Source organism: Bactrocera latifrons, unplaced genomic scaffold (assembly GCF_001853355.1).
Source record: "Bactrocera latifrons isolate USDA-ARS-PBARC rearing strain unplaced genomic scaffold, ASM185335v1 scaffold_0, whole genome shotgun sequence".
NCBI lineage: Eukaryota > Metazoa > Arthropoda > Insecta > Diptera > Tephritidae > Bactrocera > Bactrocera latifrons.
The window spans coordinates 2,339,560-2,353,709 of record NW_017534406.1 but is presented as its reverse complement, the minus strand read 5'-3'; the positions used below and the strand labels follow the sequence as shown (position 1 = coordinate 2,353,709).

General features: G+C 34.4%; 1 protein-coding gene across 1 annotated transcript in view; it reads right to left on the bottom strand.

The window, feature by feature from the left end:
• Positions 1 to 14,150, bottom strand: part of LOC108978241 — a 98,333-nt gene that overhangs the window by 49,999 nt on the left and 34,184 nt on the right. Inside the window, exon 4 of the mRNA XM_018948440.1 lies at positions 6,060 to 6,187. Coding sequence (XP_018803985.1) covers positions 6,060 to 6,187 — 128 coding nt within the window. The remainder of the gene's footprint in view (positions 1 to 6,059; positions 6,188 to 14,150) is intronic.

The following is a 14,150-nucleotide window of genomic DNA, read 5'->3' as shown; positions in this document are numbered from 1 at the left end:
TAACCTAACCTACTTAAGGTGCGCACCTAATAACCGGTCATTTTTTTCAAATATTATTATTTTACCAAAATTAAAAAAAAAAAAAAACAAAATGAAATTTGTAAATCTATAGTATTGGATCTTTAACTATATTCGTACAGTTTGCAAATAGATGAGAAACATTTTGTCCATTTTCCAATATTCCGAACCTGCGTTGAAAAGCCATTGGCTTGTGCGTCTTTTTCAGTAAATGTCATTATCTTGAAGTGTAAACAACAGTCATATTTTTGCACTCAAATATGATATGTGAAACTTTGTGCTTGCTGGGAGTTCTTCTTCATTACTTTAAGATGAAGAAAACCTCAGGCAAAATTCATGACACTTTGCGAATATGCTTTATTTGAAGTGTTAGAGTGCCAAGAATAATTTGTAAAAGGGGCGAATTTGGCTTGGAAGACGAATAAAAAGTTTCAATATGAGGAACTGGAAGCATCTTTTTCAATGCAGTCACCCAAGAATCCATTTCAAAACTTACAAAATTAGCTGGATATATTCAAAAGCATGGAAATCGGGTGCCATTTGAACTGAAGCCAAATGAGGTTGAAAGACCATCAATTTGCATCAGATTACGATTGGTGATGAAAAATTTATTTATTACTCAAAAAGTCATATCTTTAATCAGATCTACTCGCCAAATCAAGGGCATATTCGAATACCTTGGCGCTAAGCTAATGATCTGTATTTAGAGTGCCCGGAAGACTGAAATCATTAATGGCGTATGCTTCAGAACTCATCAAATTAAATGCAAAATGCGATTAGAGATGAAGAAATAATGTTTTGTTTATGTCATGTTGTAAGGCCAAAAAGAAACTATTTTGAAAATTGCCGCTGGTTAATTTTGACCCACCCACCACACAGAACGTGTTCACTGAAAAACGGTGCACATCAAAACAGGGTTTCAATAATTTATTTTATTTTATTTTTATGGATTGCCAAGCTGGCGCAGTTTTCTTGCCGTAAAATTCAATAATTGGTATAAAGATAAGAAACTGTTAAAGCTTGAAATGGCTTATATTTAAATAATAGTTAAAGACCTATATTTCTATATAATTCTAAGCAATCATTTGCATACGTAGAAATTCGAATGAATTGAATAAAATTTTCGAAATTTCGTAAATTTTAAAATATTTAGCTTTTCACTACTATTAAACTCCTTTTTTAATAAACTTAAAGTGCTTTCCAGCTGAGTGCATCATGCGCGTAAGTCTTGCCATACTTAAATAATGAGTTTTTAAGTAGCTGGTTCCTTCTAAGCACAGCTAATAACTACCTGTAAAAGCACGTAAAAAATTTGAACCCGAAATTGTTATGCTGCCAAAGCTGCAACTTGATATTCGAATTTTAATTTGCCGGCGTACACGCGACTTCTTGCGCACGATGCAGCGCCGCTACTTTGGCAAACTTTGCGCCAAAAATAATTAAGTGTAGCGAAGTGTAATGCAGTAAGTAGCTGCATTCGAGAGCCGCAATCAAAACAACCGGCAACAACTGACAACAAAATACGATGTGTCTACATAGAAGTATGCCGTAATCAGTTACCTGAGATATGTTAGTACATATATACAGTAGGGCAGTTCTTAATCATCGGATGCATTAGACATGACGAAATACTGTGTTCGAATTATAAATTAGTAAAACGCTTAGTAGCCAATAAAAATGTTCACAGGTGCGTAATTTCCATTCCCGCCAGCTCCATGGGATGTCTGAAAGTATGAGTTCCCAAGTGTTGACCTCCCAAACGCGGGACAGTCAAGAGGGAAGTGTTGAGTTTTTTCCAACTCGTCTTCTTCCAAAAAGCGTCTGGTAAGATTCCCACCTTTACATCATACACGCCAATATGGCAATGGTCTGTCAAAAGCCCCACAATTAGGGAAAGGCTAGCCTTACTGAGGGCACCAGAGGATTCGGGAGCACCGACTCGCTCCCATTATACTGATAGCGCTTGTAGAATGCCTTTCTTTGCTACAATTTCTTGCGTCTCGGCAGCGGCCTGGCACCCATTCCAGTATTATCACAAAGATACTAGATGCTTTTGGTAGCGATGTTAGTCACTCTTTGACCAACCCTGAACTCACTGTTAATGAGTTCTAGTCTAATATAGCTGCCCTGTTATTTGAGTGGATGGTCACTTCTCTGAAGAAGGCAGCACTTCGGAACTTGGCTTGGAAAACATTGCAATAGTCAGTTGCAATGAAGCTGCAGTTTATAGAGAACTCCTGATAGTAAACCTCTTCACCAACCATCCCCTAAGCTTTAATTCATCCATAAACTTTAATTCATCCACTCGTCTAACGGCTTCTTCCCATCCACAACTCCGTCGCCGGTATATTGGCAAAGAAGAAGCCGCCGGTGTTTGGTTTGGTAACTTCACGATTCAAGTGATCCGGTATGACGTCAATGTGTGTGAGGATTTCTTCGTGTTTAAACAAGTGTTCTTAAAAAACCGAAATTCTCTAAGTCTGACAGCAAATTTCACAGCCATATATTTTCTGACGATGTCTAATGGCACAATGTGTAAGATGGCGTCAAGTGCCATGTTTGGGATGAACCTTAGTTCATTACACATGCTGATGAGCGCCATTCCGCTACAGCAGTATAAGGCAATCGATGCCTTTTTTGCTATCTCTTCAATATTCGGTTGCATGCGGATGCCATCCATTTGCGACAGCGGTACTACCGTCGTCTTGTAGCTTAGTAAATAAAACCATGACGTTTCGTTCCGAAGTTATTAAGGTATGCGACAAAACGTTTATATTTTGTGGAAGGACTAAACAATTAATTTTTTCCTTTAGGACTAAAATTTATTTAAATAATATCTATGAGTATGCCATTAATTTTAGGTAAAATTAATATTTTTTTTTTTGTGAAAAAGTATCTCAACTTCTGACCCACCGTGCATGCCTTTCACAACTATAGAAAGCACCAATAACTTTATGTATTATATTTGGCTTTCGTGTCATTAATGATAGACATGTGACCAAAAAAATTGTTAATTTCATTTCTGCAGTACCACCTTAAATCAATATATGATAGCAAAGCGAGGTAAGATTACGCTTMTCCTGAAGCAATAATTATGATGGAATGATAACTACTCACATTATATATATATACATGAATATGTATGTATATGTATGTATCTTTGTGTATTTTTATCTGTATATGTGTAATGCCGGCGATAGCATTCGGAAACGCTTTGTCATATTGTCGCTGTTCGTACTGCGTACTTATATGAACATTAATCATACGCCATGTACTCCCACAAACTATGTACAATGTGCTCTCAATCGATGTATGTATATGGTTAAGTGAGTTATTCCATCATTAGGATCATAGTTTTTGCAACAAGCTTCTTGTGAAACTTATTAATTATAACTTAATTAACCACAAATAAGAGATTAATTTTGTACATCGATAAATCCTCTGCCTGCCATCTAACTGTTAGCTCTCAATTGCTGCTAGCTATTTATTCTCACAGCCACCATACAACGCATATGTGTTTGTGCATGTACATACATACCTATAAAGACTAAAGAGTTATGGTTCTTATGAAAGTTGGCGTTGGAAATAAATATCAAATAATATTCGAAATAAATACTTTAACTATAAAAGAGATTATTCGCTTGGCCATGAACTTAATTGATTAAGACTGGAATATTGAAAAATAAAAACTTTTTCCAATAGTAAAAGAATATTTATATATTAATTATTATTTGTATATTAATAATTTTTGAAGGTAGAAAAACCGATTTCAAATATAATCATCTCATAGCTCCTTCACCTAAAAGCCACTGCAGAGGATTTGAATATTTGTACTTTATTGGAAACAAGACTTCGAGAGACAAGAGATAGTATGAGCGAGAAAGATGAAAGAGATAGCCATACTCTTTCAGAGTCAGACAGGGAAAGAGAGAGTAGTCAAAGTGGCAAAAACGCGGGAAGAGTTTGACTTTAGTTAACCTCAGTTTTCTGCTCATCCATTTGCGATCTGAACTTCCTGAAAAATTTTTCTCGTTTTTAAAGCACTCACGGAGGTTCGGCATTTGCTTCAAATATAATAATTTCGAAAACTCATTAGTTGTTAATAGAAGCGAATCAATCTTCTTTTCATTAACAATTCTTAAATATTGTTATGTGGTAATTTCCATTACCGCTTTCATAGTAGTCTTCTGAGCCAATACTGCGATGTCAATCACCGTTAATGGTGCCTTTAATTAATCTAAGATTCTCAGCTATGTTGTCAAGCATAGGAAATCTTTAACGACCTATACACGACGTCGTTTAACAAAAGATTCAGGTCTATTGGTACGATTCTAGGCTTGACATGCTTCATAGCTAAACCATCAAACAAAATATGTCTAGTTGATCCATAAAATATATTGTGATATTCTGTTTGCTTCCATGGGGCAGGGGTTATATCTCCTGTCATCTCACAAACAGTCGTCGCACTTTCGACTTGGCTCCCACTTCACTGTTGACAGTCAAACTTCGAAGTCATATATAATTTCATCCATCTTGGAACAGAATAGTTCTTACCAACAGGTGCTACTTCGGATTGAGTCGACAACTGAGAAGTCAAGTCCTCTCTCGACGAACAAAGATTAAATTCCACAATACACTCTCCGTCCTGATATGTATATGGCGCAGAGACATGGACGATGACAACATTTGAAGAGTCGGTATTACTAGTTTTCGAGAGAAGGGTTCTGCGGAAGACATTGTCATAGTTTAGCGAGTTAAGAGACTGCGGTTACGCTTGCTGGGTCGTCGTCCGAATGGATGAAAACTGCTCTGAGAGTATTCAAGTCAGTACTCGCCGTAGGAAACAGAGGAAGAACGAAGACCTCCGCACCGTTGGAAAGACCAGTTGGAGAAAGACCTGGCTACGCTTGAAATATTCCATTTGTCGCAAATAGCGAAAGGGAAGAAGGACTGAGGCACTGTTAACTCGGATATAAGTGCGTAAGCGGTGACTACGCCAATAAAGAAGAAGAAGAAAGATCGCTGGACAAACACATACCAGGCACTATAAAATAAAATTTCTGTTTACAGTCCAGACATCGCTAAACCTTTGTTATGGTCTTTGAAGTCTGGTTACCGTTTGTTCATGAAATGGCGTAACGAAATATGAATTCGTGGAATATGTTCCGATATTGATTAAGAAATCAATCTGTATTCGGGTATCTCAGAATTTAATTTCTTGTTTTCTTCTAGGATACGGGAGAGTTCTTCGAAGTGAACGTGAACTTTTTTTCAGCAGTGAACGTTGTTATAAATAGTTGAATGTATGGCAATTTTCGACGAAAAGCTCAGGCCTTATGGTATTGTCAGCTTTCACATATAATCACGAGTATCCGAATCGAGAAATGCATCTCATTTGAGCAGAACAACATTCTAAATTAGTTGCTAGAAATGCTCAGAAGAAAATTTGAGCTAAGCACCTTCTTGCACGTAGGCTAATTATTCAAAGTGCTATAAATACACAATCCTTTAGTTATTAAATATCGTACTTCAGTCCTTATGAACTCTTACTTCGTATCGTGCTTCCTTTAATCTTTTCTCCCGCTAATAAAACGGGAAACCAAATCGATTAAGTAAGGCGGAATTGAAACATGCAACGGTTGCTGCTATATTTCCGTTAGATTTGTTAAATATCACCTTTCCTCATATAACAAATATTTGCAATAAACCAAACAGCGGGAATAACCTGGCTAAGAGCGACAAGTGAAAGGGTAGAGTTGCAGCATTTGACTGCAGGAAATCAAATGGTACAGTGGCAACTTGCGCTCCCGTGACGCTAAGTTTCTTATTTATGCATTTATGGTACGGCTTGCAAGCGTTAGCTAGCAAATGGCAACAATCTGAAAGAGCAGCGCTTAGCGCCGCTTAATGCTGTTGTCATACATTGCATAGCTTCTCCGATATATACATACAAACTTGTGTATATTTGACTATTATTTCGTAGCTAAGAGTCGCTTAGCATTTATGCAACTTTGTTTCTTTTGCTCGCTGCTTGCACTTACCTTTTCCGCATCCAAACCGCCCGGAATTTGTGTGCCATCCTTTGAGCAGAAGCAATATGGCAATTGACACTCTTCGGTGTTGCAACGCTGCGCTATATCAGCCGGGGCATCAGTTGCTGGTGTTGGTGCTGCAAAATTGTAGAATAAAAAGAAATATGTGTTAGATTGAACCGCGCTTCCAAATGTGCACATAAATAAAAGAGAAATAAAATTGACTACTAACTAACTGTAGCGCAAACAGGAAGCAAAGCAGAAATTAAACAATAACTCAATACACACAAGAACATTGTGGACATATTTATATAAAAAATAAGAAAAGTAATTTTAGCTACAATTACATTGCAGCTTGATTTTGATAGGACAGTTGTACGGCAGCTATATGCTACAGTGTTCCAATATGAACAAAAAATTTCGTTGCCTTAGGTTATAACCTATTTGAAATTTCGTCACGATACCTCTTTAAATCAGGAAGCATACACCATACAAGCACTTGATTTCGTTTGCTCAGTTTTAATGACAGCTTATTGCTTTAGAAAACCGATATTGCCAATTCCGAGATGTGAACAGTTTCTTAGGGGAAACAGGCGTAAGCGAAATTTCAAGTCGATATCTCGATACATTGCATAAACAGACAGATGGGCATGGTTAAATCGACTTAGCTTTACTTTGTTTTTTATATGGTCCCGACGTTTTTTTTTAGCTGTTAGAAAATTGGTGACAAACTTTATATCAGGGTATAAATATAGACGGAAATCTTGTTAAGCATAAGCAAATTCGAAACCGAAATTTGTATTCTCAGGAGTTCTCAACTATCAGAGGTATATTGGTCGGCACGATTTTGGAAATGTCTTTCTTGGAGACGCTGTTATGAATGCAAAAGCAAAGGAGTCATGATGGCCGACGGCTTTCTGTTCAAGCGTTGTAAATTCTCTATGAACAATTTAAGGTGAAAATTTTACCTTAATCTCAACTACCGCTTAAACCACCTCAAACGTCAAATTGTCCACAAAAGGAAGTTCAAATAGACATCAGAAACCGATTAGACTTGGACGGCTTTCTTCTGGTGGCAGGCATTGATGTAACGCGCAAATAATGATTCAAATGTCATCTTTTATTTCGAAACACTGTTTCAAAATTAAAACTTAAACTAGAATTATAAAAGGATTAAGGATGTTTTTAGCAATAGAAAAACACATAACGTTGTTGATAACAACACAATGTCCATTGTGCAAATACGACTTGATAGACAGAGAAACGCTAATGAGAAGTGTGAAACCTAAAGAGAATAACTTTTTAATTCGAATATTGTGTGAAACTTGATCAAATGCTTTAGAGAAAACTCAATAAAAACATTTCCGCCCAACTCTCTTTTCTAGACTCTTTCCAAAAAGATTTTGGGTTCGATTTAATTTTAGACTCTGTGCTGTCAATAAAGAAGTCATCGACATAGAACAAAAAATTAATATACCTGTTTCCACGTACAATGTTATTTAGTTTAATTTTCCTATTAAGCTCAAGTTAAAAACTGTTGATTCACTTGACATCCAAAAATGCTTTTTTTATAATAGAATAATCATTAAAGAGAAATACTATAAAAAACTGGCCTATAGTATAGTTTATGGCATGTGTTTAGGAATATTTGAAAATAAATTTATTCCTTAAATCACTGGAACTAGACAATAAGTAACTAAAGGTCCTTAGAGCTAATTATAAAATCATACAGCAGTCTTCGATAACAGTAATATTGGGAACCGATTACAAAACAAAAAATTAATAAATAAAATGACCCAGATAGTGGCTTCACCTTTACTTGGATCACAAAAAAATATAAAGCTTTAATAAACTTTTTCGTTCACAATGTAAAAATTGCATCTTTTTACATATTATACTTTTTGAGAAAGAAACTTTTAGAAAAAAGCAAGATTTTGGGTCAACACGGTTGTAACCAATAATATTTGATTTGCTATAAAATAATATGGAAAGAGTTTATTAAGAGAAAATGATGAACAAAATAGCGAAGTTCGCCGAAATTCGTTCAATTTAATGTTTAAATCCAATTTCTACATATTTATACAGTGTTAATTGTTGGGAGTAGGAACGATGTATCATTTGTCCAAACTAATAGTAAGGCAAGTTTGCCCAAATAAGTAGTATTTGAAAGACATCTAAGAGTAGAACGAACTGGTTCTAAGAGGTAGAATGAAAGAAATTTCACATTAAGAAAATGAGTTCGAGGAATTGTGCAAAAACTAGTGTTTTTTTAGTAGGTAGCTTGAAGAGCTTATAAGGCCGGTCCGTTGTGGTTGCTAGAATCCCCGTAAAATTTATTATAAATAAGCGTTTTGAGTCGATTAGAAATTTCTTGAGTTGGCCCATATTAGTTTCCGCTATCTCTCACGGTTTGCTGAAGTTATTTTAGTACAAATATTTTTAGTACAATAGTAGTAATATAGTACTTTGACTGTATTGCCTTCAAAGCTCAGAAAAGCTGTAATTTTGCAAATGGCAAATACCGAATCAATGAGAATGCATGTTCCAAGAGATGAACATACATTACATCTCCATTTTGACTTCTATGCAAATTATAGGCTGAGAAGCATATGAGCTAATAGATAAGGCTTGAGCAGTTCAACAGCTAGCCTATGTTTAACATATCCGCTTCACTTTGTTATAAACAACCGTTATGCGGGCCATATTGTATAATATTTCGCTAGCAACAGACTTGCTTGGCGCAGTAGCAACCCCAGAAATGATTTGAATAACCGAAAAAACGTATAAATAATAAAATAATTAGTGCCCTAAGTCTATGCAAACTTGAAGACTAACCTTTAATTGCCACAATTTAAATTTCTAATACATTTTGGCGAATATTATGCTTTCAATATGTATAAATTCGGTTTCGGATTACTTTGCTATTGTTTCGTGTGTCTAGTAATTGCTTACCAACGCATTCAGTGGCTTACAAATTCCATTTTCAACGAATTCGATATTGATATCGAGAACAGCAACTAAAATAACAGTGATAACAACAGCAACATATTTGCAATTGCAATGCATCGATTGTTATTGTGATTGTGAAATTGCATTAGCATTCCGTTAAGTGAAAGGAACACTTTGCTGCATTATGCATGAGCGTCAAGTCAGGAACCACCACTTCCCCACCACGCGTCGCAGCCAGCTGCTGGAGACGTTGAAGGAGTTAATATTCCCACTTGGTGTTTGCTTTGTGTGTATGTGTGTGAACAACTGTTACTTATATGTACATATGTGTGTATGGGAAGAGTACACTACAGCAGCTTGACATAGTCTAATGTTGTTTAGCTAAACGCATGTGTTGTTGATATGTTAAACAGACTTGCAAATACATATAAATATCGACAAATACTCTTAGACAAATGACCTATCGGCGTTTGCGTTTATAGGTCAGAGCAGTTGTCCTTTTAGTTACGTTGCTGATCCTTACAATGCTTTTGCTAACGCATACTTACACTCAAAAACATTGTGTTGTGTTTGTTGCTGTAGTTAACACCTGAATTTATGGTGCCTCAGCAGTTAAGTGGATTGTATAGAGATTGCAAAATAGAAAGTGATTGCTGCTGCGTACCGTAGAACCGGGGAGATTTCGAGAATCAGCAAGTTCTTCAAAATTCTTAAGTTATATTGATTAAAAAAAGTAAAGAGTTGCCACTTTTCCAAAATTATAATTTCATAATAATTATGCAATAATCAATTCAAATCAAATATTTATGAGTCTATCAAATAAATAAGTTTGAAAAAGTTTAAATAATGATGTTTTAAAGGAGGTTGCCACTTAATTTTAATTTTTATAATTGACCAAAAATATATAAGATAAATTAATTATTAATAAATGTGAGCAGAGTTTACAGAATTTTTTATAGAAGGTTGCCACCTTTTTAAAAAATTCTTTACACAAAATTTATATGTCAAACGATTATCAGAAAAATATAAAGACGTTTATGTATGATTGTATTCATTTGAAAGTATTTTTGTAAGGTATTACAGTTCTTAAAAACTTTTTAGTTTATTAAATAGTGAAAAAAATAAATTAATTAATTTGCTAACTCAAACAAACTGCTATTTAAAGGATTTATGTTGACTCACACATACCTACTGATTTTAACGAGTTGCCACTTATTTAGAAAATTTAATAAATTAAAGTGTTGGTTTCAACCTTGTTAAATTAAAATTAAAAAACAAACAGATCTGGATAATACAGATAAAAAATTTAAAAGATTTAGAAAGTTTCCCTTAAATTTTTTTGCACACAATTTCACAATATTTATTTGAACAAAATTTATGTGTTCAAGAAATTATTGCAATATGGAGTATCAAAAAATTTAAAAACGTTTAAGAAGTTTTGTTTTGAAAATATTTATATAAGGGGTTACCACTTTTTACAATTAAACACAGAAAATAAATGAATTATTCTAGAAAAATCATTAAAATTACCACATTAAAACGTATTTTGATGAATTTTTAGTTTTAAGAAGTTATTAAGCAGTTGTTAAGGGTTGCCACTCATTTAATAAATTTGATATTTGAATATATTTTTATGTCGCTAAAACTGTAAGGAAGATATCCCTAAAAATAAAAACAAATTAATGGGGTTACCACCTCTCCAAAAAATTAAGTTATTTATATGACACTTATATTTATTGAAACATTCTTTTATATACATATAATTTAATTTATGAAAAATTGTGTAGTCAATTTGTTTTTTTTTTTTTTAGGTAACATGGAAGAAAGTTTACAATATAAGTAAGAAAGCTGGCCGATCTGGCAAAGTAGCTTGTTGTCTGTTTTGAAAATGTTTTTTTATCTAAAAATAGTTTATGCGCTTACTTTGCGGTAAAAGTGTACAAAAAGGTTTACAAGCAAACTTTTGACATGGACAGGGGTGCCACTTATTTTAAATATTCAGTTCAGTTTTATTACCTTGAACATTTTTTTTTTGTACTTTTAGATGTGAAAAATTGTGCAAAAATAATTTTTTATAATATAAAAAATTTTCACAATATGATTAAGAAGCTGACCGATCTGGCAAGGTTTTCTGTTGTAAAAAGATTCTGCAGTATTTAAAAATATTTTCAGGGTAAAAACTATAGAAAATGGTTTATGTTAAAACTTTTGACATAACGGTGTTGCCACCTATTCTTAATTTTCAATTTATCAAAATTTATAAGATAAGCGAACTATTGTAATAAAGACTTGTAATAAAAACTTTCAAGGACCTTACTATGCAAAATATTTCAAAAAGGGTTGCCGTATGCTTAAAACTGTGTAGGCAATCAAATTTATGAAATTAATAAAATTTCAAAAAACCGGCAACAAAACATGACGTTTTAAGAAATATTTGGGATGGATGTAAATTTTAAATGGGTTGCCAGCTATTTGACGAGTAGTGAATAAAGTAGAGAGAAGAATAAAGCTATCCGTTTTTGAATAAACTACCATTTCCTTAAAATCTCCTCAAAGCTTCTTGTATAGGGAGGAGGCTGATAAATTAAAAATTGTATACCGAAAGTTACCAAATGTTCAAAAAACAAAAAAAAAAAAAAAAAAAAAAAAAAAAAAAAAAAATTAAAAATTTTATTTTTAATATACCATATGTGTTTTGAATAAATTTTTCTCACTTTTATAAATTTTACTAAATTTTCTCCTTRACATCAATTGCAGGCACACTTACGGTATTTCCGAACTTCAGGACGTAGTCAAATTGAAGTCGTAAAACTGTTAGTAATATCAGGAATTAGATGAATAGTATTGAAAGCTGCATTTCTGGAGCATTGACATAAGGTACAATATATAATATACACTTAATATATGTATACACACACACTTGCAAATACTGTTTATTCGGGGCAACAATGTTAATGCTTATGCATTTAGATATCACAGAGTTAAAACAATTGACGCTACTAACTCATGGAGATGTGAGACAATGTAATTTTAATACATTGTAGCATGTGCATATGCATGTTGTTGTTGTAGATGCACACACATACCCAGAGAGTTAGATAAATGCTTGATGAAGCCGAAAAGTCAGTAGTTGACAAGTGATAACTCCAGCAATCATCAGCATATTCAGTTGGAAAGGATGCAAAGCTGAAATGAATTGCTCAGTGCAAATGTTGACATATGCCGACATATGTTAGCATAAAAATGGGCGCTTAAGCATGAAGCTTGGTAGCTGTGTTTGCGCTGCTGACTTAGAAAAGACGGAAATATGGAGAGAAATAAATTTTAGTGATATTAAAAAGGTCTAAAGATTGACATAATTTGCAAAGGATTGTGTTTTAATGCGAAACCTTGTTGTAGTTGTGCGATTTTTCTACTTTGTAGACGAAACTTCTGCATGTTTTTGCTGACCTAATTTTTCAAACGTCGAATTTTCGCCATATTTGCCAAGCGTAAAATACCTGTTTTGAAGCTTCAATGCTGCAATTCACTAGGGCTATAAGATCTCAGGCTTGCTGCTTCCCTCATTCGGGGACTCAAGTCTTCAGCCTGTTAATAAGGTGACATATATAGAGCGTTTTTGATAGAAAGTTTTCAAGGGTGCCAAATACGGGGGAGGTAGTAAGGAAGCATAGGTGGTCTAATATTTAGGTAGAAGTGCGGAACACAAGAGACGTTGTTTTACCTTTACGTCCTATGATATTTGTTCGAAGGCGCTCGAAAAGCCAACACTCGTTGAGAAACTTGAATGGGTACAAAGAGCGGCACTAGGCGGACTACATCCACAGTGACACTTAATACCGTTCTCTACATAAAACCCGTTCTGAGTCTAAAAAAAAAGGGGATATAAAGGAGACCAAACAGAGTAAGCTCATATTCTATCCTCTTTCCTCTTTTATTTACATTATTGAAAATGTGGATGACTACATTATATCGCCTACTTCTAGTTCGAAGCTAAGAGAGAAGCTTGAATGCGGTTTTTCTGCAAAAAGCTCTCCGTCATTCTAAGCTTTGGACTATTGGATCACTGCAGTGTTTTTCAAGTGGGAGTGGCTGCTATTAAGATGACGGTATACCTACTGCTAATAAATGCAGCTTCCTTTAAAGAGCTGAGCATCCACTCTGATATCAGATCGGCGATATTAGCTATGAACTCAAAACCTGTGCGCTCAAATTTAGTCAAGGAGTGTCTGAAATAGCATCAGGCTATTTTATCATCAGACTCGCTTTGGTTCTGGGCATTGCAGAATGCCGGAGACTCTTACCTCGCTCTCACAAGGGAGAGGGAATAAGTTGGATCTGGCATGCGCTTAGCACATGTTGGTCGATGACCAGTTTCTATATACTATACTGCTGACATAAAATATTTGGCTTTTTGATTCTGGCTCAATGTAACAGCTAAACATTTGTGTCATTTACACTAAATTGTATGCACTGAGCCCTTACTTCCCTTCACAATTTAGCGTGTTCATTAAACTGTGAAATTGAAAAGAGTTTACAAACTTTCTTGTGAGTTCTTAGCGTGACGCTGTGGGGTATGTTGCGTTGAGTTTTTGCATAATTTGGCGAATTTTCAAGTTCGATTACTAGCGGCAGTGCGCAGACGTGTGGTTGGTGGCAACATCTTGCGGCAGAAGTTAGAAATTAGCTGTAATTCACAACTTTAGTTAAGGCGATTGCCACTTTATTGTTACTTAGATATGTAAACGAGTATTTAGCGATTCGTATATAAGTGTAATTTCCAAGAACATTTCCACTCTGATGATCCATAGTTATAACTTTTATGAAATTTTTTGTAAGAAGCATATTGAAAACGAGGGTTATATATTTTGTTCAAGCCATTTTGTCACTTTCTGGTTGTAACTGCTTTAAATATAGTTCAAATACACCATAGCTGGGTATCAAAGTCTAATACTATTACAGAGTCGACACCCAAAAACTGTGTTTGTACTTGGATTACTTCTCATACCTGTTAATATATCCTATATATGCTTAATGTTTTTTTTATATACAACAATCTTCGGTTTTTCTATTATAATAATATGTGCCGCTTTCAGTGTCTAACATTAGTTTAGTTACAATTCAATTAAGTTTGATATCTAATAAATTTTG